Genomic DNA, 25,540 nt, shown 5'->3' with positions numbered 1-25,540 from the left:
CGAGGCCAAGGTGACGCCCAAAACCTCTGCCTGTTTTTAGTAACAAAGGTTGGGGCATCTCCCTTATTGCAAACTACCAAATTAGTACGTAAAATAAACTCTAGGAGTGACTCTCCTCTTGTATTAATGTCACCACTTCCCCATATACTATGATGTACATTTGCATCGCATCCCATAATGAGTTTTGTCTTTGTTTTCAATGACTCCTCAACTAAGGCGTTAACGGCACATGGAGGCATCTCCCTATCATGTCCCATGTAGACCGAAGATACTCATGAGTATCCAAATGCATATATTGCAATATATGCATTTGGCTATTTCCAAACTGGCAACTACAGTGTCTGTATTGCACATTGAAGGAAGCAGAAACATGTTGAGCTCGTTTTTAGCAATTATACAGGCTTGATTTACATCATTACCAGTATGCTGCAATAGTTTGAACCCCGGAGTACTTAATTCACATATTTTGTTTCTATAAACATATGGTTCTTGAATAAGAACTATATCTATGCCCCCTTTCATCAGTAGAACTTTTAGGGCTGCACATGCAGCCTTACAATTGTGAAGATTTATCTGGAGGATCCGTAGGACCATCGAGATTTTCAACAACCGTCACATCAGCCGTTTCAATCGAGTCATCAAGAATGTCCTCTTCAGATCTCGGAGACTCTCGCAATAACCATAGGTTCACTTTGGTGAGTTCTGAGGCAATAGAAACCTCCTCTCGCATACGGTGTCTATACATGTCTTCAACTTTGGTATCTCCCTCGACTTCGCAAGAGGATCCGCTTACTTCTGATTCAGACAGAGACTTGTCCATATCTGAATCCTTTAGCTGATCGTTTTTATATACCTTCATTTGTCAACATTGTTACATTGTTGGACGTGTTTTCAAGTTGCTCCAATTAAAATTAAAATTTCATTGTGAATATCTCGCTTAACTTGTGCTAAAACCGGTGCTTAACGTGATCTAAAGCTTTTGCATTCTGTTCGACATATTTCGTTTGAGCTGTTTTGTGTTGAATGCTGTATTTTTATAAAGTTTTATAAAACTGCAAACCATCGAAAGCAATACAAATATTTCAGTTTTTGTTGTTGTTTCGAGGTTTCTGTAAACAAAGAGAAAAGGCGCTTTGACCTGTGAGTACACAAATTAGAAACGTCAGCTTACTCCTCACTCAATAGTGTTTGGCCAGCGAAACGTCATTCCACTGTTCTCCTTCTGTTTTGATTGATAAAAGCTCACTTCAAAAGTTTTTCTGTGGTTGTTGATCAGGCTAAGTACTAATCACTGGTTGTTGAAATAGCTAAGTACTGAATTTGCTAACCTAAACTCAACTCTGATTTTGTATATGCCTCGAAGTATACTTTGGATTTTACGTATTAAATTTCACATTTGATTTCAAGTCTGAATCATATATTTATTCATTGCTAAATTGTTGGAAATATATTTGCATCCACATTCTTGTCTTTGACATATTAAGAAAAATTGAAAAATGGCTTGCCCTATACCATCGTGTCTTATCACTAAATTGGATGAACAAATGATTTCGTGCTGGATTTGTTCAACAAGTTACCATTCAAAATGTGCGCAATTAGCAGCACGCACAATTGACAACTTACGTGAAGATAAGGGTCTGCGGTGGTGCTGTGAAAAGTGCAAACATATTGATGGCGAGTTTTTTACCTTTTTTAAAAACTGTAGAGCCAGACTCGATGATATTTCGAGGGATTTTGATTTGATCTCAGATCGCTTTAAAAAATATAAGAATATTCTTGATAATTCTTCAAACTTGGACATAGTGTTACAATCACCAACTGAAAACTCCAGAAAAAGGAAGAAATCTAAATCTAACAAGAATTCATCTAACAATGAGATTGAAACAATTTCTCCGACACTAGTTAACACCAATAATAATATTCACGATTCAGAGACTGTTGTCATTCCTACTAACAACGCTGAAACTGCACCTTTACCTATTCCACCTATTATTATTACCCCGTCGCATTCGAATTTACTGAACACTGGAACAGTAGTGGCACCAGCTACTGTGTTAACTGATACTAATTCATTCTTTTCTCCTTTTAATACACCTACAAATCAATCGCCTGCTGGTTCAGCTCCAAAACCTTTAAGGGTCTTACCCCCAATGAAAACCATTTTTGCTGCCCGTTTTGCACCAGAAACAACTGAGGATGATATTCATTTCTACATAAAATCAAAACTGAATGCAAATGTAGACATTAAGGTATCCAAACTGCAATTTGTAGAGAGGAGGAACAAGTCGTCATTCAAAATTTTCGTACCTGAGGACATTTTTGACACAGTGGTCAATCCGGAATTTTGGCCTTACAGAGCTGTGGTGCATGAATTTGTTTTTAGAGATAGAGTTGCCCGTTTACCTGCACGTCCCGTTGAGCAATCAAAAAACTGAATAAAATCCTGTCTGATACGAATTTTACTTTAGTCTATCAGAATGTTAGGGGACTTAACACAAAATTATGCAACCTATATACGGATAGCTTTGGCTTTGATTATGATTTGATTATATTTACTGAAACCTGGCTTCAAAGTAATATCTTAAATACTGAAATCTTATGCGACAAGTACCAAATTTATAGATGTGACCGCACAACTGGTTTGAAGAAATCTGGTGGCGGCGTCCTAATTGCTGTTTCTTCGAAATTTGCTTCATCAAAAATTGATATTCCAAATGAACTTCAAATTGAATATATAGGAGTGAAAATAAGGTGCGGCCATAATTCATTGTTTGTGACTTGCTCCTATATTCCTCCTGGTTCTTGTAACGATGTTTATAATGCTCATTTGACTGCTATCCAATCGGTCCTATCTACTGCGAGACCCTCAGATTTGATTGTTTTGTCTGGTGATTTTAACATTCCATCTATTACATGGAAATATTGTGAGGAAATGAATTACTCCGTACCAATGCTAAGAAATGGATATCAATCTGAATTTGTTGAAAATTTGTTAAAAGATGGTCTTTTTCAAATTAGCAACATACAAAATTCGAATAATAAATTACTTGATTTATTTTTTACAAATGAACTAAAAGATGTGTTTTTATCACGCGTCAATGCCGTTGTAAATCCTGAAGATGTTCATCATCCCACTGTCTGTATGGATATAAATATGTCTTTTTCGAGATCTATGCGAAATAAACTCGTATTGAAAACTGATAAAATATTCTCTTTTAATAGAACTGATTATGAAAAACTGAACTCATTACTATTAAATGTGGATTGGAATAAAATTTTACCAGCGAGAAATCTTGATGAATCAATAAATACATTTTATGAAACTTTGAATTCATTCATAGCCCAATCTGTTCCATTAATTCGAATAACTTCTCACACTGGTCCACCTTGGAATGACAGTAAATTACGTAACTTGAAGAATAGAAAGAATAAACTTTATAAAAAGTATAAAAAATCTGGATCTGTGACTGACTATGGAAACTACTCAATTGCTCGTTCAGAATACAACCTGTGGAATAAACAATCCTATAACAATTATTTATCGAAAATTAAAAATGAACTGAAGCTTAATCCAAAATCATTTTACAGATTTGTTAATTCTAAACGTCAATCAAATGTGTATCCAAGAACCCTTCACTATGGTGCTGTTGAAGGGGATGATAATGAATCTATATGTAATTTGTTTTCAAAGTTCTTTGCAACAACTTACTGCCATAAGGATTTCAAGCAATCTGATGCGTACCCATATAAGATACAGGAATACTCGACATTCACTACTCCATTTATTTCTCCTGATATTGTGATGAGTTATATGGAAAAGATAAAATGTTCATATCGCCCGGGCCCTGATGTGATTCCCAGTAACATCCTCAAATATTGTGCTCATTCTCTTTCGACTGCTCTGTCATTTCTGTTTAATGAATCTTTGCGCACAGGTCACTTTCCTACGTTGTGGAAGAATTCATTTATCATTTTGCTATTTAAAAATGGAAGCAAGTCAGATATTACGAATTATAGAGGCATTGCTAAATTAAGTGCTATTCCAAAACTGTTGGAGAAAATTATTTCTGATAGTTTGAATCATCAAGTCTCCTCTCTTCTATCGCCTAAACAACACGGCTTCCGTAAATCTTGTTCGACCATAACAAATATCTTGGAATTGACTACAATGGTTAATGGAGGCTTTAGAGATCGTTTACAGACTGATGTCATTTATACTGATTTTAGTAAGGCGTTTGACAAAGTAAACCATTCACTTTTACTGTACAAACTGCATCGCATGGGCTTTAGTGAATTAATGGTATCCTGGTTTGAAAGTTATCTAAAGAATCGTACACAATTTGTAGTATTTGATAACATTATTTCAAAATCAATACATGTGCCTTCTGGTGTTCCACAAGGCAGTCATCTTGGCCCTCTATTGTTCTGCCTATTTATAAATGACCTTCCATCAGCCATTAAATACGGTTACACTCTCATGTATGCTGACGATGTTAAAATTATAAAGGTTATTCGGAATAGTGATGACCAATCCTTACTCCAATCTGATCTGAATAGCATGTACAGATGGTGCTCATCAAATATGATGGAACTGAACATAAGGAAATGCAAGCATATCTCTTTTTATAGATTAAATTATATCGACACGAATTATAACTTGAATGGCACAACGCTTGAAACTGTTGAATCCTTTAAAGATCTTGGAATACTTTTGGATCGCATGCTAAATTTTAGATCTCACATTTCTATGACTTTAAATAAGGCCTATGGATCATTTGGATTTGTCAAGCGCTGGAGTAAGGAATTTTCTGACCCATTTGTTACAAGAAACTTATATACTTCACTTGTGCGTCCTATCCTGGAATATGGATCTGTAATTTGGGACCCACAGTACCAAATTCATTGCAATCGTATTGAATCTGTTCAGAAACAATTTTTACTGTTTTGTTTACGTCGGAATAACTGGACACCTCAAACCTTGCCGTCTTACAAAGAAAGACTATCGCTCATCAAATTACCTACACTGAAAAGTAGACGTACCATGCTGAATATCTGTTTTATGGTTGATTTAATTAACGGAAGATTTAAATCTGACTTCCTTATTAACAGCATATCATTCAATGTACCCTTTAGACCTACCCGCAACTTTGAACTGCTCCACATTGAATACTTTCGAACGAACTTTGAAAACAAGGATCCACTTCGCCGTCTTTGTAAAGAATTCAATAAATTTTATTATTATCTTGATTTGTCAGAAGAGAAATACAATGTAAAGAAAAAGATAACATTATTATTAAATACTTGATATATTAACAAACAATATGTATATAATGTAATATATTACTGTTAGTCTGTAAGGGTTTAATCCATAGATGAAAATAAAAAAAAAAAAAAAATAAATAAATAAAAATAATGAAAGCCATAACATACACGGCCCTGGGACTTTGCTAGATGTGGCAAAGACTGAGTGTTCAATATAAACACTGCATGCCGCCTTGGTCCATCCACTTCATCCAAACGGACAACCTTCCAATCAGCTGTTGGAAGATCTGGATTGCATTGTTTCAGTCTATTTAATATAGATTCAGGGTCAGGAGGGTTTGCAGGTATCCACGCTAAATCTTGCCGGTGTCTTTCTTCTCGACTAACTCTAGAAAAGCTCCTTCCCAAACTTCACCAATTAGTATCACAGCAGCTTTAAAACATTCTATAGACCTCTGGTCCTCAAATGCGACTAGCTTAAATCGTCCTTGATACCAATCAGCCTCTTGGTGTCGAGGATCTGGGCCGGGAAACTTTTCCAGCACCTGTGAGTAGACGCCAGACAAAGCATTCTCAATTTCCCCCCATTTTTGCTTTGGAACCATACCGTCCAATGCTCCTTTATTAATGATAGCCATCACAAGGCTGTATTTAGCAACTGAGGCAAACGATCGTTGATCCCTTTTGGATGATGGCAGCTCATCCGGTGATCGTTCCCTTTTTCCAGCCTCAAGAATTCCTTGAACCCATTTTAAGGAATCGCTTTGTTTAGCCGACAACGTGCTTGGGTCGACTGATCCTAATTTCTTTAGAATAAACAAAGCATTTCTGCGTTCCTTGAATCTCTTTCGTGAGGGATTACCTCCTTTTGATGCCGTTACCTTGGAAAAGGTTCGACTTGTCAAAGTGTCGCCATCTGTCGACACGTCTACAGGTCGACTAATTGGGCCTAACTCTTGGTCATTGCCCAAATGTATAACTCCAGTCAATACCCGTCCACTGGGACCTGAAGTTAGCAACCCAGTGGATGTCTTTGAATTTCGCTGCTGGTGGCATAATATCCCACCACACTTGAAATTCGTAGTAGGTACTTATTACGATGATTTTATCCGCTATTAAAAAACACGTCCGTTCCATTCGACGGTTGAATCTGCTATTAACTTAAACATTCTGTTCTTGGAGTAATCTGGTTGGTTCAACAAAAGAATATAATAGTGAAGGTTCAGTGGTTAAAACTAGAAGTGCCCATATGTAATAGGTACTTTTAGTTAAATGATGTATCACAATGGACTGAATAGTCTAAGTGAGCCTGAAACTTAATCGGGCTGCCACTTTAACCTAACTTAACCCAACGTGTCGTTGTTGTATCAGCTGATGAAAAAACAAGCGTCATCGATGAAAATGCGATTAGCCTGAAAATAGATTTCATTAAAAATGTATTGTGTTGTTTTCGGTTAAAATGGATGATGAGAAATTAATATTTTTCGTGAAATTCATTTAAAATGTAAAAAAAACAATCTTTTTTCTACCAGTTTTTGATAGTTTGTTGGTACGTTTTTTTCAAGTTACCTAATCGCCAAAAAAATCATACGTTGCGTTATGTTACGGCATAGATGCATAACCAGGCCTTTATAGACGTTGTTACATATATGTTGACATAAATAAAATAAATAAATTGGATTTCATCCCATTAACGCCGATATATAGCCGTACATATAAACCAGCATCCGTCTTGTATATGAATTATACGCGTAGCGTATGTGAAGTTTGTGATAACTAGTGTTGTGTCGTTCCGGAACGAAGTAGTGCCAATGAACGGTTCACTAAAAGGTACGATTGTCACTAGTTCCGTCTCTTTCGTCCTCATCGTTCCTTTTGTCATTTAGTTTTATTTTCAACTTACGCTCCATAGTTCCGCGGATCGCAATTTGAATATTTGACTTTTGTTTGAACTATATGACAATTTATTCATTTTGGCGCGTATGTATATTAAATCATTGATTGGTATGTTGCTATTCAATAGAATCATTAGTTCCATCTCAGGCTCTTCATAATACACAAAAAAATCTTAATCCGAATCGCTGTGACGAACGATTTTGCCCAAGACTAGTGATAACCAGCCGCTTTTGTTCACATTATTTAATACCTTATTAGCATATGCCCATAAGAAATTGTTAGCATTGTAAACGCATATAATGTACTATTTTATTACATCCAATTCAGCACCATAAAGTAATCTATTAGATAGTCGGAAGACTATATTGGCTATGAAATCGATAAGACGCTGTTACTCTCACAGAAAAAAATAATGAAATTGAAAAAAGTGATCTTTTAATTTTGGTATCTACAAGTAGTGTACAAAATAGTTTCCCAGGGCCCAGTGGACGGGTAACGACTGAAGTTATAAATTTGGGCAGCTTCCAAGAGTCAGGCCCAATTAGTCGACCTGTAGACGGGTCGACTGGCCGTGACACTTTGGCAAGTCGAACCTTTTCTAAGGTGACGACATCAAAAGGAGGCAATCCCTCTCAAAAGAGATTCAAGGAACGAAGAAATGCTTTGTTTATCTTAAAGAAATTAGGATCAGTCGACCCAAGCATGTTGTCGGCTAAGCAAAGCGATTCCTTAAAATGGGCTCAAGGAATTCTTGAGGCTGGAAAAAGGGAACGATCACCGGATGAGCTGCCATCCTCTAAACGGGATCAAAGATCGTTTGTCTCAGTTGCAAAAGACAGACTTGACGGTATATTTCCAAGGCAAAAATGGGGGAAAATTGAGAACGCGATGTCTGGTGTCTACTCAGAGGTGCGAAAAAAGTTTCCCGGACCAAGTCCTCGACAGCAAGATGCTGGATGGTATCAAGGACGATATAAGTTAATAGCTTTTGCGGACCAGAGGTGTATGGATTGCTTTAAAGCTGCATTGATGCTAATTGGTGAAGTTTGGGAAGGAGCCGTTTTGGAGTTAGTCGATAAAAAAGACATACCGGCTAAACCTAGAGCACATGCATGGATACCGGCAAACCCTCCTGATCCTGAGTCAATACTAGAGAGGCTAAAAGAATGTAACCCAGATCTTCCAACTGCCGATTGGAAGGTTGGTCGTTTGAATGAGGTGGGTGGACCAAGACGACATGCGGTGTTTATATTAAACATAGAGTCGTTGCCACATCTAGCCCAGACCCAAGGACGTGTAAGTTACGGCTTTCATGATATCCATATGAAGGTATACAAAAGCGATCAGCCAAAGGATTCCGAAACGGACAAGCCTCCGGTAGAGTCAGCAGTGAAAAAATCTCCTAGCGAAGCCGAAGGAGACATAAAACCTGCAGACTATGGCGAAAATCATATGCGGGAAGTTTCTACAGGCTCAAACCTCACCAAAGCTGAACCGCGGATTGTTGCGAGAGTCACCGAGATCTGTGGAGGAAGCCCTCGATGACTCATTTGAAGCGGCTGATGTGACGGTGGTTGAAAATTTGGATGGTTCTACGGTTCCTCCAGATAAATCTTCACCATTGTAAGGCCGTTTGTGCTGCCTTAAAAGTTTTCCTGATGAAAGGAGACATAGATATAGTTCTTATTCAGGTACCATACATATATAAGAACAAGATCTGTGAATTAAGCTCTCCGGGTTTCAAACTTTTGCATAATACCGGCAACGATATAAATCGAGCATGTATAATTGCTAAAAACGAACTAAACTTGTTTCTGCTTCCTTCATTGAGCAATGCAGACACTGTCGTAGCCAGTCTAGAGATATCCAAATGCAAATATTGGGTATCTTCGGTCTACATGGGACATGATAGGGAGATGCCACCCTGTGCCGTTAAGACCTTAGTTGAGGAGTCACTAAAAACAAAGACAAAACTCATTATGGGATGCGATGCAAATGCACATCATAGTATTTGGGGAAGTAGTGATACTAATGCAAGGGGAGAGTCGCTAATAGAGTTTATTTTGCGTACTAAGGGAGATGCACCAACCTTCGTCACCAGGAACAGACAAGAGGTTTTGGACGTCACGTTGACCTCTCCGGAACTGAATGATAAGATATCTGAGTGACAAGTTCTCAGATCATCGCTACATAAGTTTCAGATTGGCTGTACTTCAAAGACCATATTTCCGCCAAATGTTAGGAAAGCTGATTGGAATAGGTATAGGGAATCGTTCAATTTGATGATACCGGAAATGCCAGAGACAAATATGAGCACTGTGCAAGATATCGAACACGCAGTGGAGCGGATTACTAAGGCCTTCAACATGTCACTGAAAGCTGCTTGCCCTAGAGGAAAGCCAAGGGGGAAAAATCGGATGTCATGGTGGACTACGGAGTTAAGTAATATGAGGAAATCCTGCAGGAAGCTCGTTAACAAAGCAAAGTCCACAAGAGCTCCCGAGGATTGGCACACTTACAAGATGAATCTGAGAGCATATAAACGAGAACTGAGAAGGTCTCAACAAAACTCTTGGGATGATTACTGTAGCAGTATTGAGAATACGGAAGGTACTAGCATCCACTAACACCGCTCCAGGTTTCATTAAAACATCGGAGGGAAATTGGACAACGTCCAGTGAGGAGACGTTGGAGGTACTTTTGGTCACACACTTCCCTGGAAATCAGACGGTTGAACCATGTTCTGGCGGTGTAGCAGAGGCTCAGCGGTCATTTCCTATCGAGGAAATTGTGTCGGAATCTAGAATAAAATGGGCTTTAAATAGCTTTGGACCATTCAAATCCCCCGGACCTGATGGAATTACTCCGGCGGAGTTACAGGCAGTGGCTGAAAGAATTATCCCCTGGTTGACGGTGATATATAAACGATGTGTACACTTAGCATATATTCCAGAAAAGTGGAGAGAGACAAAAGTCGTCTTCATACCTAAAGCAGGAAAAGCCTCTCACTCGAGTGCGAAGGATTTCCGACCAATCAGCTTATCCTCATTCCTACCTAAGACCCTGGAGAGGATGATAGGCATGTATCTTAGAACTAGCGTGGGCAGGTCTACTGAGACCGCATTGCATGAACTAGTCAGCTTTATTGAAAGCTCACTATCTGTCAAAGAATACACAATCGTGGCGTTTCTAGACATCGAAGGGGCGTTCAATAATGTCAATCCGAGCTCGATATTAAATGGACTGACAACTCTGAATGTTGGTCCAGGTATACTCAGGCTGTTAGACGGACTTCTAATAAAGAGACGTATTTCAGCCACACTAGGACAAGCAAACATACAAAGGTATGTGAACAGAGGCACTCCCCAAGGAGGAGTTCTATCACCTCTTCTTTGGAATGTTGTTATAAACAACCTTCTGGTTTCCCTAGAAAAAGAAAGGATAAAAGTGGTGGCATACGCAGATGATGTGGCGCTAGCAGTCAGGGGAACGTTCCCATCCACATACAGAGATATTATACAGAGAGCTCTCCGGATGACTGAGAAATGGGAGAAAGATAATGGTCTTGGGGTATATCCAGCAAAGACAGAAATAGTCATGTACTGCAAAGATCGCAAAACTCCCACGGTTAGGTTCATTTCCTTAGGGGGTATTGAAATTCCCTTTGGTGAGTGTGCAAAATACCTTGGCGTTATTTTGGACAGGAAGCTGAATTTTAGGCTTAATATTGAAGAAAGGGCGAGAAAAGCCACGGTAGCTTTGTACTCGTGCAAAAAGGCAATAGGGAAAAAGTGGGGACTAAAACCAAAAATTGTGCATTGGCTATACACGGCAGTAGTTAGACCTATAATGCTATATGGTGTTGTAGTCTGGTGGCCGGCACTTCAGAAACCGACTTGTTTAGATAAAGTTCAGCGTATGGCGAGCTTATGTATCTCAGGCGCATTTAGTAAGACAGGAACAGACTCCCTTAATGTCATGCTACATCTATTGCCTTTAGACATTTTAGCCAAACAGTCAGCTGCAACAACGGCTGTGCGGTTGCGCGAGCTATCGCTGTGGTCGAAAAAAATGTACGGTCATAGTTCGGTCCTCAAAGTAATGCCAGATGTGCCTAACGTAGTGGATTACACCCTGACAAAACCACTTTTCGACAAAAAGTTTGAAACTCTAATTCCCAACAGTGAGGCGTGGTGTACACAGACCCCGGGGAATAAAAGATATATAGATTTCTATACTGATGGCTCCAAATTGAATGGACAAGTGGGGTTCAGAGTATATATTGTAAAGATCCGGAAATTCGAATAGCGAAAAGATTACATTGTAGTGTTTTTCTGGCTGAAATATTGGCAATAAGAGAGATGGTGAATTGGCTGAGAAGTAATGTTCCAACAAATATTGGCATTAATATATACTCAGACAGTCAACCTGCAATAAAATCCTTGGACTCTGTGTTCCTTAACTCGAAAACGGCTATAGACTGCCACAAATCTCTCAACGAGATGACTGAGCAGTACAATATTCACCTAATATGGGTGCCTGGCCATAGGAACATACCGGGGAACTGCGAAGCAGATGTGTTAGCAAGGCTAGGAACTACCTTACATATTCCAGGGGAACTAGAATCTGTTGGTATACCTCTGACCACCTGCAAGCTCTTACTGCGTGAGAAGGCTGTTATGATGGCAAATATTCGGTGGGAGAATTGCAAGGGTTGTAAAGACACCAAGCAAATATGGCCGTCAAGGCGTCAGATAGCACTCCTGATATCTGCTATAACGGGTCGCTGTCTGATAGGCGAATTTGCAAAAACTATAGGTGCGAAGTGTAATGACTATTGTATAAGCTGTCATAATGTGGAGGAAAATGAATCAATTAACCACCTCTTTTGTAAGGCGTAAGCGAATTTTAGGAGCATATAGCTTTAGATTACTGGCGGACCTGGAAAACGTTAACTTAAGCAGTTTGTTAATGTTTTTGGAGCAATCTAGTTGGTTCCACAAAAGTAAATAATAGAGAAGGTTCAGTGGTTAAGACTAGAAGTGCCCGTATGTAATAGGTACTTTTAGTTAAATGTGGTATCACAATGGACTGAATAGTCTAAGTGAGCCTGAAATTTAATCGGGCTGCCACTTTAACCTAACCTAACCTAACCCTGCAAACATTTTTTGAATCTGAGTGGCGCTTCTGAGAATCCCCACTACTTCGAAAACAGTCGTATACGATATCCAAAACTCCTTGGAAAAGCGCCGTCACTATTGAGAAGTTGTACCACGCCAAGTTACTACAAAAAAGTATCGCATGAGTGCAATTATTAGGTGCCCTTCTGGATACATTTAGAATGATGCCAATAAGCCCCTTCAAACAATCAAACAAAGTGCATTTTAAGATAGTTGTGGTCAAGTAAAACACGATTGTGTATTAATTTTATTAAACATTTATAAATTCTCATATATATAACATTTATACGACTATCACATCACATTTAACATATTTTTATGCATTAATAAAATATTGATGTTGAGTTACAAGTTGCAAGTTACATGTTGCAGCGTCTATCAGCCAGTGTTTTTATTCCCAATTGAGGCAGCGTGTCTGGAAAAATATTTGAAAAACTATCACTGTATTCCATTTGGAAAATCAAAAATTGTTCAACAATATACCTTTCACAATTTTAAGCGAAATAACTATGCTTTCAGCACTTCACTATCATTTTTATTTAAATAAATTATAAGAAGCTAGTTGTGCTTGGTGTTTCACAAAATATAAAATGGCTCTTGTAACAAGAGTGAAGGCAAAATACTTTCATGCGAATAGTGATGGAAAAATACTATCACAGTTGGCGATTGTTGCAGTGTCACTTACGAGTCTGTGGTAGCGATGAGGATGAAATGGAACTTTGAAATGCTGGCAGGGAAGCCTAGTACTAAGATCACGTTTTCGCAGGAAAAACTGTTATACTCCATATAAAAAACGTCCCTGCCAGCATTTCAAAGTTCCATTTCATCCTCATCGCTACCACAGACTCGTAAGTGACACTGCAACAATATAATAGTTGCACTCATGCGATACTTTTTTGTAGTAACTTGGCGTGGTACAACTTCTCAATAGTGACGGCGCTTTTCCGAGGAGTTTTGGATATCGTATACGACTGTTTTCGACGTAGTGGGGATTCTCAGAAGCGCCCCCAAATTCAAAAAATGTTGGCAGGGTTAATGCATAAAAAGACATTAAGGTTGAATTACACACCATGCGTCAGTCCGTGCGTTGATTGAAGGGTTAATTTTTTTCTGTTTGCGGCAAAAGAAAAAGTCCCACTAGAATTCTTGAGAAAAGCGTGTATGTGTTTCCTTTGAAAAATGCTTGAAAGTGTGTTGACTATAAGCATTGCTCGTAACCATATATATATGTAATTACTTTATTGCGACGATGGATCACCCTATAATTGTTCCGTTGTTGAATGTTTTCGACTTGCCAACCGAAATATGTGACTTGGCAGCGATGTACGCTGGTGCTGAGCTGTCATCTGTCACTTTTAACCTAAATTAGTAATTGGCAACACGCGTAGTCCAAGAGCTGAGTTGTCATTGATAAATGAAAATTAATTTTCCAATTTTCATTTACACAAAGTAATTATTCCATATATTTAGTGAAGAACAAAAACTAGGAATGGAAAATAAGTGAAATTTACTCTGTCGTAAATTTGTGAACGCGAAGAAGTTTCGAAGAAGTGTGATAACGAAAAAATTGGCAAACGCAAACAAAAGGGAGGAGACTTCGACTCGATAATCGTTCTCGAACTTTGATAGCAAGGATATATTTTCATAGTGCGAGAAAATAAAACAGAAAAAATAAAAAAAGAAAACAGAAAATAATAAAGAGTAAAAAGGTAGAACAATGTTGGACTTTATTTGTAACTAATGGGTATGCCCAAATTACGTCCATATATTTGCATTGTAGTGTGTATTTGACCATCCCGTGAATTTGCGTTTTAATACATGCCAAGGAAATGTCAAAATTCAATGAATTTAAACAAAAACAATTATAATGGCTACGTCATGAGGAATCGAGCACAATCGAACAATGCCCTATTCCCTAAAAACTTGCAAGTATAATACAGCTCGCAGCTCGCATTTGTGTGTAAATGTGTATACGTTGGGGAGGTTAAAGTACTGATTCATATAATTTCACGTCACAAATTTAATAAATTGTTTAGTTTTCCAACGGCAAAAATTCTCTAGTGCATGGTTTTATTATATGCTTTTGTTTGTTGCTTTGCTGTTTCACTGCAGACTATGATGATTCGCTAGTTCGCCTTATCTGGGTCAATATCAAACATGCTCTACGTTTACGTTTCCGATTTACACATACTTCCGATTGATTTTGCCATCATTTTTTGTTTTTTCTAAAATTTTTTTTGTCTTTATTTTGTTTGTCTTTTATAATCGAAAATTATGTGTCAATTATTTGAAAATATTTCAAAGTTGAATGATCTTTGTTGTGGTTCTTCAATGAAGGTATTGGATGTATTGAGATGCTGACGTTGTCAAACGACAGTACAATGAAAAATTGGCTAAACTTCGGAGTGATAATTTTGATATCCTTTTCACCGATGGTTCAGTTAACCAAAATGAGACAGGCGCTGCATTCGTTCATCTCCGTTCGGGCAATGTATTTGCTTATTTTGATGAAAAAGCTGTATTTTCAATGTCGTCGGAATTAATGGCCATAATTAAAGCCATTGATTTTGCTATTGACAACGAACTACTTAAAATCGCAATTTTGACTGATAGTCAAAGTGGAATAAGAGCTATAGCGAACGGGATACGTGCCAATCATCTGATTGACAGGATAAACGATCTGGCTTGTGTTTTTGGTGGTGAAATCTATCTTCAGTACATAACGGGTCATTCGGGCATATTATTGAATGAGACTATAGATCAAGCAGCGAAAAGAGCTAAGGAAATCGGAACAAGGTGTGAAACTCAATGGACAATTGCTGATGCATCCAAAGAAATTTCCAATAGACTGTGGGGTGAATGGTAGGAATACTCTCGAAGGAAAACAACAAACAGTTCCCACTATTTTGATATTTTCCTGCCTTGACTAGGAAACCATGGTATCGAGAAAAGACACTGCACCCCACTAAATGCAGTCAAATCAACCGCATATTGAGTGATAATTGTTTTTATAATGCGACACTTGCCAAAATGAAGGTGGTTCAAGACTCTATTTGCCCATCGTGTGAAGTTGACGAAACGGCAGATCATATTATTTTTCATTGTTCACGATATACTTCAGAAAGAGAAAGGCATAATCTCACCGATATAGAGACAGTGAAGGAATTCATTGGTATACATGGTTAGCATGCCCGCCTTGCATACACAAGGTCGTGGGTTCGATTCCTGCTTCTACCGAACACCAAAAAGTTTTTCAGCGGTAGATTATCCCACCTCAGTAATGCTGGTGCCATTTCTGAGGGTTTCAAAGCTTCTCTAAGTGGTTTTCACTGCAATGTGGAACACCGTTCGGACTCGGATATAAAAAAGGAGGTCACTTGTCATTGAGCTTAGCATGGAATCGGGCAGAACTCAGTGAGAGAGAAGTTCACCAATGTGGTATCACAATATAACCTAACCTAACCTAACCTATACATTGACTTGATCAGATACCTTCTCTGGCATCCTTTTTAAATGATATTGGTTTTAGAATGTGAATCATAGCCGCTGGCCTTTCCTTGTTATGGCGTTATAGTAGTGATACTGGCCAAGTAATTATTTGGGATTGATGCCCAATGTAACTGTTGAAAAGCAAAAAAAATTTTTGTTGTGTTATCTTTTGACTATAATGAAATTACAGAGCCAATCTTATGTTCGCTTTTTAAGTGACCATTATCACAGGGAATTTTCTTTTCGACGCCATCATTGATGTGGTAAATGTAGAGAAAAAGTGACATTTAAAATAAAAAACAAGTATATACGGCCGTAAGTTCGGCCAGGCCGAATCTTATGTACCCTCCACCATGGATTGCGTAGAAACTTCTACGAAAGACTGTCATGGACAATCGAATTACTTGGGTTGTGGTATCTTAAAACTTCTTAACATCGTTTTCTAAATTGTGAATTAGTCCATACGTGGTACGTATTAGACAATACGTAGAGAGCCAGAATTGAAATATGGGGGTCGTTTATATGGGGGCTATATACAATTATGAACTGGATATGGACCAATTTTTGTGTGATTGGGGATCGATTTATCTGATGGCTATATATAACTATAGACCGATATGGACCTAGTTAGGCATGGTTGTTAACGGCCTAGCACAATGTACCAAATTTCAACTGACTCGCCTCCTCCAAGAGGCTTCAAAACCAAATCTCGGGATCGGTTTATATGGGGGCTATATATGATTATGGACTGATATGGACCACTTTTGGCATAGTTGTTAAATATTATATACTACCCCCACGTACCAAATTTCAACCGGATCGGATGAATTTTGCTTCTCCAAAAGGCACCGGAGGTCAAATCTGGGGATCGGTTTATATGGGGGCTATATATAATTATGGACTGATATGAACCAATTCCTGCATTGTTGTTGGATACCATATACTAACTTCAGGTACCAAATTTCAACCAGATTGGTCTTCCAAGAGGCTCCGGAAGTCAAATCTGATGATCGGTTTATATGGGGGCTATATATAATTATGGACCGATGTGGACCAATTTTTGCATAGTCATTAGAGACCATATATTAACACCATGTACCAAATTTCAGCCGGATCGGATGAAATTTGCTTCTTTTAGAGGCTGCGAAAGCCAAATCGGGGGATCGGTTTATATGGGGGCTATATATAATTATGGACCGATGTGGACCAAGGTTTGCATGGTTGTTAGAGACCATATACTAACACCATGTACCAAATTTCAGCCGGATCGGATGAAATTTGCTTCTCTTAGAGGATTCGCAAGCCAAATTTGGGAGTCCGTTTATTTGGGGGCTATGCGTAAAAGTGGACCGATGTGGACCAATTTTTGCATGGTTGTTAGAGACCATATACTAACAACATGTACCAAGGATTCGCAAGCCAAATTTGGGGTCCGTTTATATGGGGGCTATACGTAAAAGTGGACCGACCCATTTGCAATACCATCCGACCTACATCAATAACAACTACTTGTGCAAAGTTTCAAGTCGATAGTTTGTTTCGTTTGGAAGTTAGCGTGATTTCAACAGACGGACGGACGGACATGCTCAGATCGACTCAGAATTTCACCACGACCCAGAATATATATACTTTATGGGGTCTTAGAGCAATATTTCGATGTGTTACAAATGGTATGACAAAGTTAATATACCCCCCATCCTATGGTGGAGGGTATAAAAAAAAGCTCGTATTCTTACCCATCTTCGATCTATCGGTGTAACAGTTTTACCCTGTGATATCATAGCTGGTGTCCCATCCCTGATCCGATAATGGATTGTTTTGAGCACACTCCGCTCCCTTCAGAGCCTCCCCTTTTATCCTTTGATGATTTGTCATATTTCGAGTTTCCATCTTATTCTCTCAACATCTTCAATCTTATTGTCCAGTTGTTGGCATAAGATACAATCTCAACGTCTACAATAGTGGTTGAATCAGACGATAGAGATTGTTTAATGCTGACTTCTCACATCTTCTCGACTTTTTAAAGTTTTTTTTTATTGGTTTGTTTCATATATCTTGATAATAAAAAATAATTTCTCGGGGTCCATTTTTACCTATCAGCTTTGAGGAAGACAATTATCTCACAGGTAATCAAAAATCAAGAATTTGTAGGGGAGCCTTGTAGACTTTATAATACACAAATACATATATGAAATAAATAAAAAATTAAACCTTGGTTTCATGAGAATGGTTGCTAATCTTACCTTGTATTGGATTCTGCATTCCTAGCGACAGGCAACGCCGGTACCTTGGGCAGTCCACAATGGGGGTTTCGCCATTTATTTTAATTTGTTATTTATTGGTTAATTAAATGTTATTATTGAAAAAGTCCATATGCCTAAATTTAATTTTGATGTTTGTTAATGAAAAGTCATCTGAAAATTTAATGTATAGAAGTAGGAGTAATAACATAGGGCGCATGGAAATCATAGAATCTAAACATTTTTGGGCTAACTTATTGTAAAGAGAAATGCGTGGTAGAGTTTGCCAAATTTGGTGTATTTGCCATTTACTTGGACATTAACTTTCTAATTTGTAATTTTCTGGAATGTTCCATATATGGATCAATTTTATGTGTTCTTGTATAATTTCATATTATTATTACTACTACTAACATTTAAACAATCAAAATGTGGCAGCTAACTTGCGATCTTTTCTATTTTGATTGTCAATGTCAAACGTTGACTTTTATTTTGAAAAAAGTAACTGAATATTTCTTATGGCTTGATAAGATTCCATATCCAACACCCATTCCAAATTACATTACGACTTTTAAGACAATTTGTGATTACCTTTGAATACTACCTCCAAACATTTTTGTAATATGCAAGGCCGAGGTTCTAGGTGATAAGATAAACATGAAATACCCCAAAACATTTGTACCTATACATACAAAGATGAGTTAATATTACCATTCCGCGTTTGTTTTCAGATATACATATTCGTTTGTGGTAAGAGTTTCTATGTGTTAAAACGGAACTAGTAAAAATGTCATATGCAAATAACAATTATGGACCACCACCCGCTGGCATGGGACAATTTAATGTGGCGAATGGTGTGCCTCCTATAGGAACAAATCAAATTCCTCCACAACAACAGATGTCTCAACAGCAACCTCCACAACAAGTTCTCCAAAAGCAACAACACCAAATCCCTAATATGCCCTTACCCAGTGCGGCATTAAATGCCAATATGAGTAAATTTATGCCACCAACAATGACATCAACGCCATCAAATAATTTGCCGGCAAATTATGCCCAATCGACAATTCCAAATGGCCCTCACAGACCAGCAGCCGGGCAACCACCTATAGCAAGTAATCTGCCCCCTCATATGCGACCGCCAGGAACATTGAATGGTCCGTCCATTGGAATGGGTACCGTACTGAATGGAGGTGGCAATACAAATGCAGCAGCAAGTGCAAGTTCTTCAAGAACAGCTTCTCCCTCCATTCAACTAACACAACAACATACTCCATCAACTGTTTCAAATCAAAGCAATGCCCAGGCACAGGCTGGAATTCCTCCTACTATGACGTCAACAGTAAACAATTTAAGCGGTAGTATGCAAAATTTGAATATTAATCGTATGAACGGTCCTATGCAACCTCCACCAACAATACAATCAACAACATCTCAACCAATGCAAATGCCGGTTAAGCCAGCGCCTACAATAAACAATCAGCAGGCACCTGTTAATACTTTCCAGGTGAGTTATTAATATTTAAACATCCTTCTTATAGTGAAATTTATGTTGGGTTAAGTAGATAATCGTAATAAAAAGTTTATGATAAGGCCAATGTTGAAATGATGTGGGATTTGTGCATAGTTGCCATTAAAAAAGTTTAATTGCCACTGAATAGGCGAATTTATTATTAACTTTTATTGAAAAATGGAATATTTTCTTTCGCTGTAGAATAACTTCAAAACATCTGCACTAAATACACAGAGTTCGTCCGGTATGAACAATCAGACGCAAAGTACAACTGGAATTTCAAATAGTCATCCAGCTCTGCCGCAACCATTAGGTCTTCAGCAAAGACCTCCAATTAGTTCATATAACACTCAAACACCAACGCCTATGATGTATGCTCAGAGCCCATCACAGAATGCGAATTATGGAACTTCAAATGCTGCTGGTCAGAAAATGGCTGTACCAGCACCACCACCTGCAGTGAACAATGCATTGCACCAGAACCAACTGAACAATAATCAACAACAAATACAAACAACCGCAACTCAATCACATATGGGACAACGGAAACCAATGTATCCATCAAATCAACAACTGCCTCCAATGATGCAGCAGCAGCAACAACAACAACCTCCACAAGCCCAACAGCATCCATATTCCGCGGCGTATAATTATCCTGGACAACAAATGGCTGCACCTAATCAGCCAACAGGAACATTCAACGTACAACCAAATAGCGGCCCTCTGCAATATCAGAACCAAAATCAAACGTATCAACAATACCCAGCAGGCAGCGTTGTACAACAAGGATTTAATCGATTATGGGGTCAGGACACAATAGATCTTATGCAAAATCGGCATATTTTATCTCCAGCAACCCTAGTACCGCCTAAAATAGTTTTGCATAATCAATTCCACGAATCCATTAATTGCAACCCGAAGTAAGTACTTTTTTGTTGCGTCATATTTTTTCTCATTTTTTATCCAATTTCAGTATTATGCGTTGCACTTTGGCAAAGATTCCCGAAAGCAATTCTTTGTTACAAAAATCTCGTTTGCCCTTGGGGATTGTGATTCATCCATTCCGTGACATAAATGTAAGTATTGACATTAACACACCAAATTGGGTATGTAACACAACTTTAATATCTTTAAAAATGCCTGGAAATGTAATTTCTAGAAAATATAAATATTGCTTTTCTTTAGCATTTATTTATTCATTTTTTGTCTTAAACGTTTGTTCTATTAAATTTTTTATATTTTTCAGAGCTTACCAGTTATCCAATGCCCGAATATTGTTCGCTGCCGTTTATGTCGCACCTATATCAATCCATTTGTTTATTTTGTGGACAGCAAAATGTGGAAGTGTAACTTGTGTTATCGTGTCAATGAGTGTAAGTAGATGGGAAATGTAAACAATACTAGATAAAATGCCAGCAACTTTTTTGAGTAATTCGCAACTTTTGTAAGTAGCGTCATATTGTAGAGAAGTATAAAATGCTCAAATCTCTAGGGAGTAATTTAATAACGCTTGTGGTAGGACTTCCACTTTTTTAACTATATACTCCTCGTTATGAAGAGATAGCTAGGAAACACCTAGCTATTAGTTAGTAAGTGTAAAGTGCAACTACAATCGTTTAAAATCAGCTGCGTTGTTTTCGGTGGTTTATATCGGTCCATGTTTCTATATAATCCCCATATAGAGCTCTGATTATGTAGGAATTTTGTGATCATGTTGGAATTTAGAGTTTTGCAAAATTCGCTTTATATCGATGAATTTTCTGATGGGTCATTTTATTTAAAACAATTTTTTCCCAAAAGTAGAGCCCATGTAGAGATAAAAGCAGCGCAGTTTCAGTTGCGCAGTTATTTGGGGGAAAAGTATAAAAAAATATTTTGGTAACGAGACAAAAATTTTACCACCAAATGAAAACGAATAGAATGCTTCTAGGAAATATGCAATTTTACCATCAAATTTGAAAATGATCCAAACTCTGCTTCTTTAGAAACCATCTTATAAAATATCATCAAACGGATAGAATAAATGACGATGACAAAAAGTGGTGCATATTTTAATAAAAAAATTTATTAATTATTTTATTATTTTTATACCTTTTGCATATAAGGAATTAATTTGAAAACAGGAGAATATTTACACATATTTTTCCAAGATTATTCTATTTAACCCAGTTTGTGCTCGCTAAATATCCCTAATTTACAGTAGACCCAATATTAACCAATTTTCCTCCACTCGACGACCATACTAAAAATCATCTAGAAATGTTTAATTACCCATCATATAATTGAATTGTCTTTTTACAGTGCCTGAAGACTTCCAATTTGATCCAGCTACGAAAACATATGGTGACGTTACACGTCGTCCAGAAGTACGTTCAAGTACAATAGAATTTATAGCGCCTTCAGAATATATGGTAAATACGATATATAAATTATTGCATTTTTTGGAGTAAGTTTATTAATTTCTGCATTTCTATTTCTAGCTACGTCCACCACAACCTGCAATTTATCTATTCTTGTTCGATGTTTCCATAATTGCACAACAATGTGGATACTTGGAGAATGTGTGTGGAATGTTAACAAAGCACTTGGACGATATGCCCGGAGATGCTCGCACACAGGTGGGCTTCATTGCTTATAATAGCAATGTGCACTTTTATAGCATGGCCGAGGGTTATAATCAACCACATGAAATGACTCTTTTGGATATTGATGGTTTGTATCTGAATATTTAAAGTTGAATTACTATTATCTTAGTGGCATTTTAAAATGTTTTAGATCCATTTTTACCGCGACCCGACAATTTGTTGGTTAATTTGAAGGAATGTAAGGAACTTGTTAAAGACTTGCTTAGTCAATTGCCGAATCGGTTTGCCGAAACCCACGATCCAGGTTCGGCCTTAGGAGCCGCGTTACAAGTAGCATTCAAATTAATGGTAATTTTTGTCAAAAGGTCCGTTTTGTATAACTTTTCATTAAGTTTTTATGAATTTCAGCAAGCCTCGGGTGGTCGTATAACAGTTTTTCAAACGTGCCTTCCCAATAAAGGGCCTGGTGGCTTAGAACCTCGCGAAGATCCAAATAATCGATCTGCCAAAGATGTGGCCCATCTCAATCCAGCCACTGATTTTTACAAACGCTATGCATTGGAATGTTCAGGCTATCAAATTGCTGTCGATCTTTTCCTATTGAACCAACAGTATAGTGACATGGCCACAATTTGTAAGTTCTGTGTAATACAAAATATAATGAATATTTATATATTCCTCATATTCTTCCATAGCCGGTATTAGTAAACATAGTGGAGGTTGTGTTCACCATTTCCCATTGTACCAGAAAACAAAAACTCATCTTGTTGACTCGCTGAGACATTGCTTTAAGCGATATCTTGTGCGCAAAATTGGTTTCGAAGCTGTTATGCGCATTCGGTGTACACGAGGACTCCAGGTGCATACATTCCATGGCAATTTCTTTGTACGTTCTACAGATTTACTTTCGTTGCCTAATGTGAATCCCGATGCAGGATATGGCATGCAGGTTGGATATTTCAAAATTTGTTGGTTTCTTTTTCTATTATAACCCACTTTTATTTAGATATCGTATGAGGAAAGTCTCACGGATGTCAAAACCATATGCTTCCAAGCAGCCTTGCTCTACACCAACAGTGAGGGAGAACGTAGAATTCGAGTCCATACAATGTGTCTGCCAGTTACAGCATCATTGCCAGAAGTGATGCATGCGGCTGATACTGAAGCAATAATTGGCTTACTTTCGAAAATGGCTGTGGATCGGTCAATAACATCAAATATAGCAGACGCCCGAGAAGCATTCATAAATGCAACTGTTGACATACTGAATGCATTCAAAATTGCACAAAATTTGCCTTCTGGTCAATCGGGGCAACTAATTGTTCCGCGTAGTTTGGCATTAATGCCATTATACATTTTGGCCTTATTGAAACATGTAAGTGCGATTGGGTACTTTCCATCTATGAATGTTTGTTTTAATTGATTTGATTTTGTCTTCCAATTTAGCCTGCTTTCCGTGTTGGCACAAGTACACGTCTTGATGATCGTGTTTATGCCATGGACTGCATGAAGACATTACCTTTAGATCAATTGATGAAATTTATTTATCCTGAATTCTACAACATCGATATCATTTTCTATAACCAAAATGTTAATGCGAATACAGGAGGTGAAGCAGACGATGAAGATGACGATTTACCGGACGTACCCCGGTTGCAGTTGTCGGCTGAACAGTAAGTTTTCGCTTTTAAACTTTTTCTAATGCCAACTATAGGCAATTACATCTGGGTATTTTAATAAACGGCAACCGGTTAATTGTTCAAAATCACCGAGAAACCCGGACTTCCATTAAGAAAGTCATCAGAATGTTTTTTTTTTTTTTTTTTTCAAAATAGGAAAAACTTCCACATATAACTGTATTTTTTATTTTTTTTGTTACTCAGCTTGGATTCACGCTCAATATTCTTGATGGACTGCGGAACTTTGATTATAATTTATGTAGGTCTTAATGTACCAGTAAACATTCTGGAAAATGTATTTGGTAAGTATTGCTTGAGTGGAAGTTTTTGTTTTTGTATTTTTAACACAGTACATCTACTGTATATTTTTAATATTGTACTTAGGCATAAAGTCGACTGCCGAATTACCAGACTATTATTATGGGTTGCCAAATGTAAATAGTACAGAGAATGATGCACTCAAACGTTTCATAATGAAATTAAACGATGAAAAACCTTACCCTCCCATTGTACAGATCATAAGGTAAAACATTATATTTTATGTTTATATTATTAATCTCATATTATGATATTTTTGTTCTTTACAGGGACACAAGTACAGCCAAACCGCAACTAATAGAAAAATTAGTTGATGATAGAAGTGAATCTAGTTTATCATATTATGAATTTTTGCAACACATACGGACTCAGGTTAAATAGTAATTTAGTATTTGAAAATAAGCTAATCTTAATTTAAAAAAAAATACTATAAATGTTTCGTAAAACACACCATCGTCTTGGATGGATATGCTGATTTTAGTCGAACGAGTAATGTATGATATTGGGGAATAAAGCATCGCAATTTTGCGCCGCACAGCAATCTAATATTATCTAACCAATTCAAGAAGTTAACGATTCCAATACACGCAGAATTGCTTTAGAGATTTCAGTACTACTTCGAAGGTCCCATTAGTTTTTTTTTTTTTTTTGCTTTTGTTTGTATTCATTTGGTGAATATATGCATAATCGATTTATTTTAAATCGGCATAGATGTATGGAAAGGGAACCATCGGGGGTTGCACCCCCCGACTCGCACTGACAGGAACAGTTGCCTTGTAAAAACTCAACCAGAGTATCATGGTTATGCTATGTGGTATTATGACATACATCTAGTTATTTGAAAGAAAATAAATGCAAACAGCTAACGGAAAAGCGTGATTGGAATTTTTACTGAATTATTATGCATTATTTTTAAACATAAATAATATCCGTATGTGGGTGCTCTTACTATTTTATTGTGTATCGTATTTCTTTGTATGCATGAAGGTTATTATATTGTCTACAACCAGAAATTTATTTTTGGCTTGTGTCGTATGCCATGCTCTAAATGCAATCTAGTTTGGGATTTTTTCCATTTTTTGTATCGAAAATTGTTATTATTTATAATATTCTCATTTGTTTTGCATTACAATACATTCGGCGAATACTAAGCCAACAAAAGTTATTGCTCTGATTTAGTCATTTAATGCGTATATTTATATATAAACCATCTAATATATTAGGAGCCTTTTATTTTGCTTGTTTTCCAATGCATTTTTATTATTCCCAGCAAGGGGTTGTTGTTTGAATTCATTCTCTTTTTTAAGTTTAGGTTTTAATTCATACCTATTTTTCTTGGCTCAATTGTTTTTATGCTATTATTTGATTTATTCTATTT

The 25,540-nt window shown here is 37.4% G+C and overlaps 2 protein-coding genes and 1 long non-coding RNA gene across 4 annotated transcripts; 2 read left to right on the top strand and 1 right to left on the bottom strand.

Annotated features, from left to right (window-relative positions):
- The first annotated feature begins 1,496 nt into the window (after positions 1-1,496).
- LOC142239884 (uncharacterized) lies at positions 1,497-2,435 on the top strand. The gene has a single exon (XM_075311630.1). The coding sequence runs from the start codon at positions 1,497-1,499 to the stop codon at positions 2,433-2,435; it is 939 nt and encodes a 312-aa protein (XP_075167745.1).
- An 11,272-nt stretch (positions 2,436-13,707) lies between these two features.
- Positions 13,708-24,708, top strand: Sec24AB (Protein transport protein Sec24AB). 2 transcript variants are annotated; one of them, XM_075309396.1, is made up of 15 exons: positions 13,708-13,787; positions 18,799-19,574; positions 19,782-20,500; positions 20,554-20,656; positions 20,827-20,953; positions 21,882-21,991; positions 22,061-22,292; positions 22,356-22,513; positions 22,574-22,799; positions 22,861-23,114; positions 23,172-23,540; positions 23,612-23,838; positions 24,049-24,146; positions 24,229-24,367; positions 24,432-24,708. In XM_075309396.1, the coding sequence occupies exons 2-15, from the start codon at positions 18,855-18,857 to the stop codon at positions 24,541-24,543; spliced, it is 3,594 nt and encodes a 1,197-aa protein (XP_075165511.1). In that variant the 5' UTR covers positions 13,708-13,787; positions 18,799-18,854; the 3' UTR covers positions 24,544-24,708. The 2 variants fall into 2 exon arrangements, with proteins under 2 accessions (XP_075165511.1, XP_075165510.1); XM_075309395.1 differs by having other exon boundaries at positions 13,714-14,047.
- Positions 17,811-18,220, bottom strand: LOC142237438 (uncharacterized). The gene is made up of 2 exons (XR_012722488.1): positions 18,071-18,220; positions 17,811-17,992 (listed from the first exon to the last, which is right to left on the bottom strand). It is a non-coding gene; the product is annotated as an uncharacterized LOC142237438 (long non-coding RNA).
- Positions 24,709-25,540: the final 832 nt, after the last annotated feature.

Source organism: Haematobia irritans, chromosome 5 (genome assembly GCF_050003625.1).
Source record: "Haematobia irritans isolate KBUSLIRL chromosome 5, ASM5000362v1, whole genome shotgun sequence".
NCBI lineage: Eukaryota > Metazoa > Arthropoda > Insecta > Diptera > Muscidae > Haematobia > Haematobia irritans.
This window is presented reverse-complemented; position numbering and strand designations above follow the sequence as displayed.

Bases quoted from the DNA above. Each gene is read 5' to 3' on its own strand.
- LOC142239884 (XM_075311630.1), top strand. From the start codon at position 1,497: ATGGCTTGCCCTATACCATCGTGTCTTATCACTAAATTGGATGAACAA.
- Sec24AB (XM_075309396.1), top strand. From the start codon at position 18,855: ATGTCATATGCAAATAACAATTATGGACCACCACCCGCTGGCATGGGA. The intron at 19,575-19,781 runs GTGAGTTATTAA...CTTTCGCTGTAG, and splicing joins CACCTGTTAATACTTTCCAG to AATAACTTCAAAACATCTGC. The intron at 23,839-24,048 runs GTAAGTTTTCGC...TTTGTTACTCAG, and splicing joins TTGCAGTTGTCGGCTGAACA to CTTGGATTCACGCTCAATAT.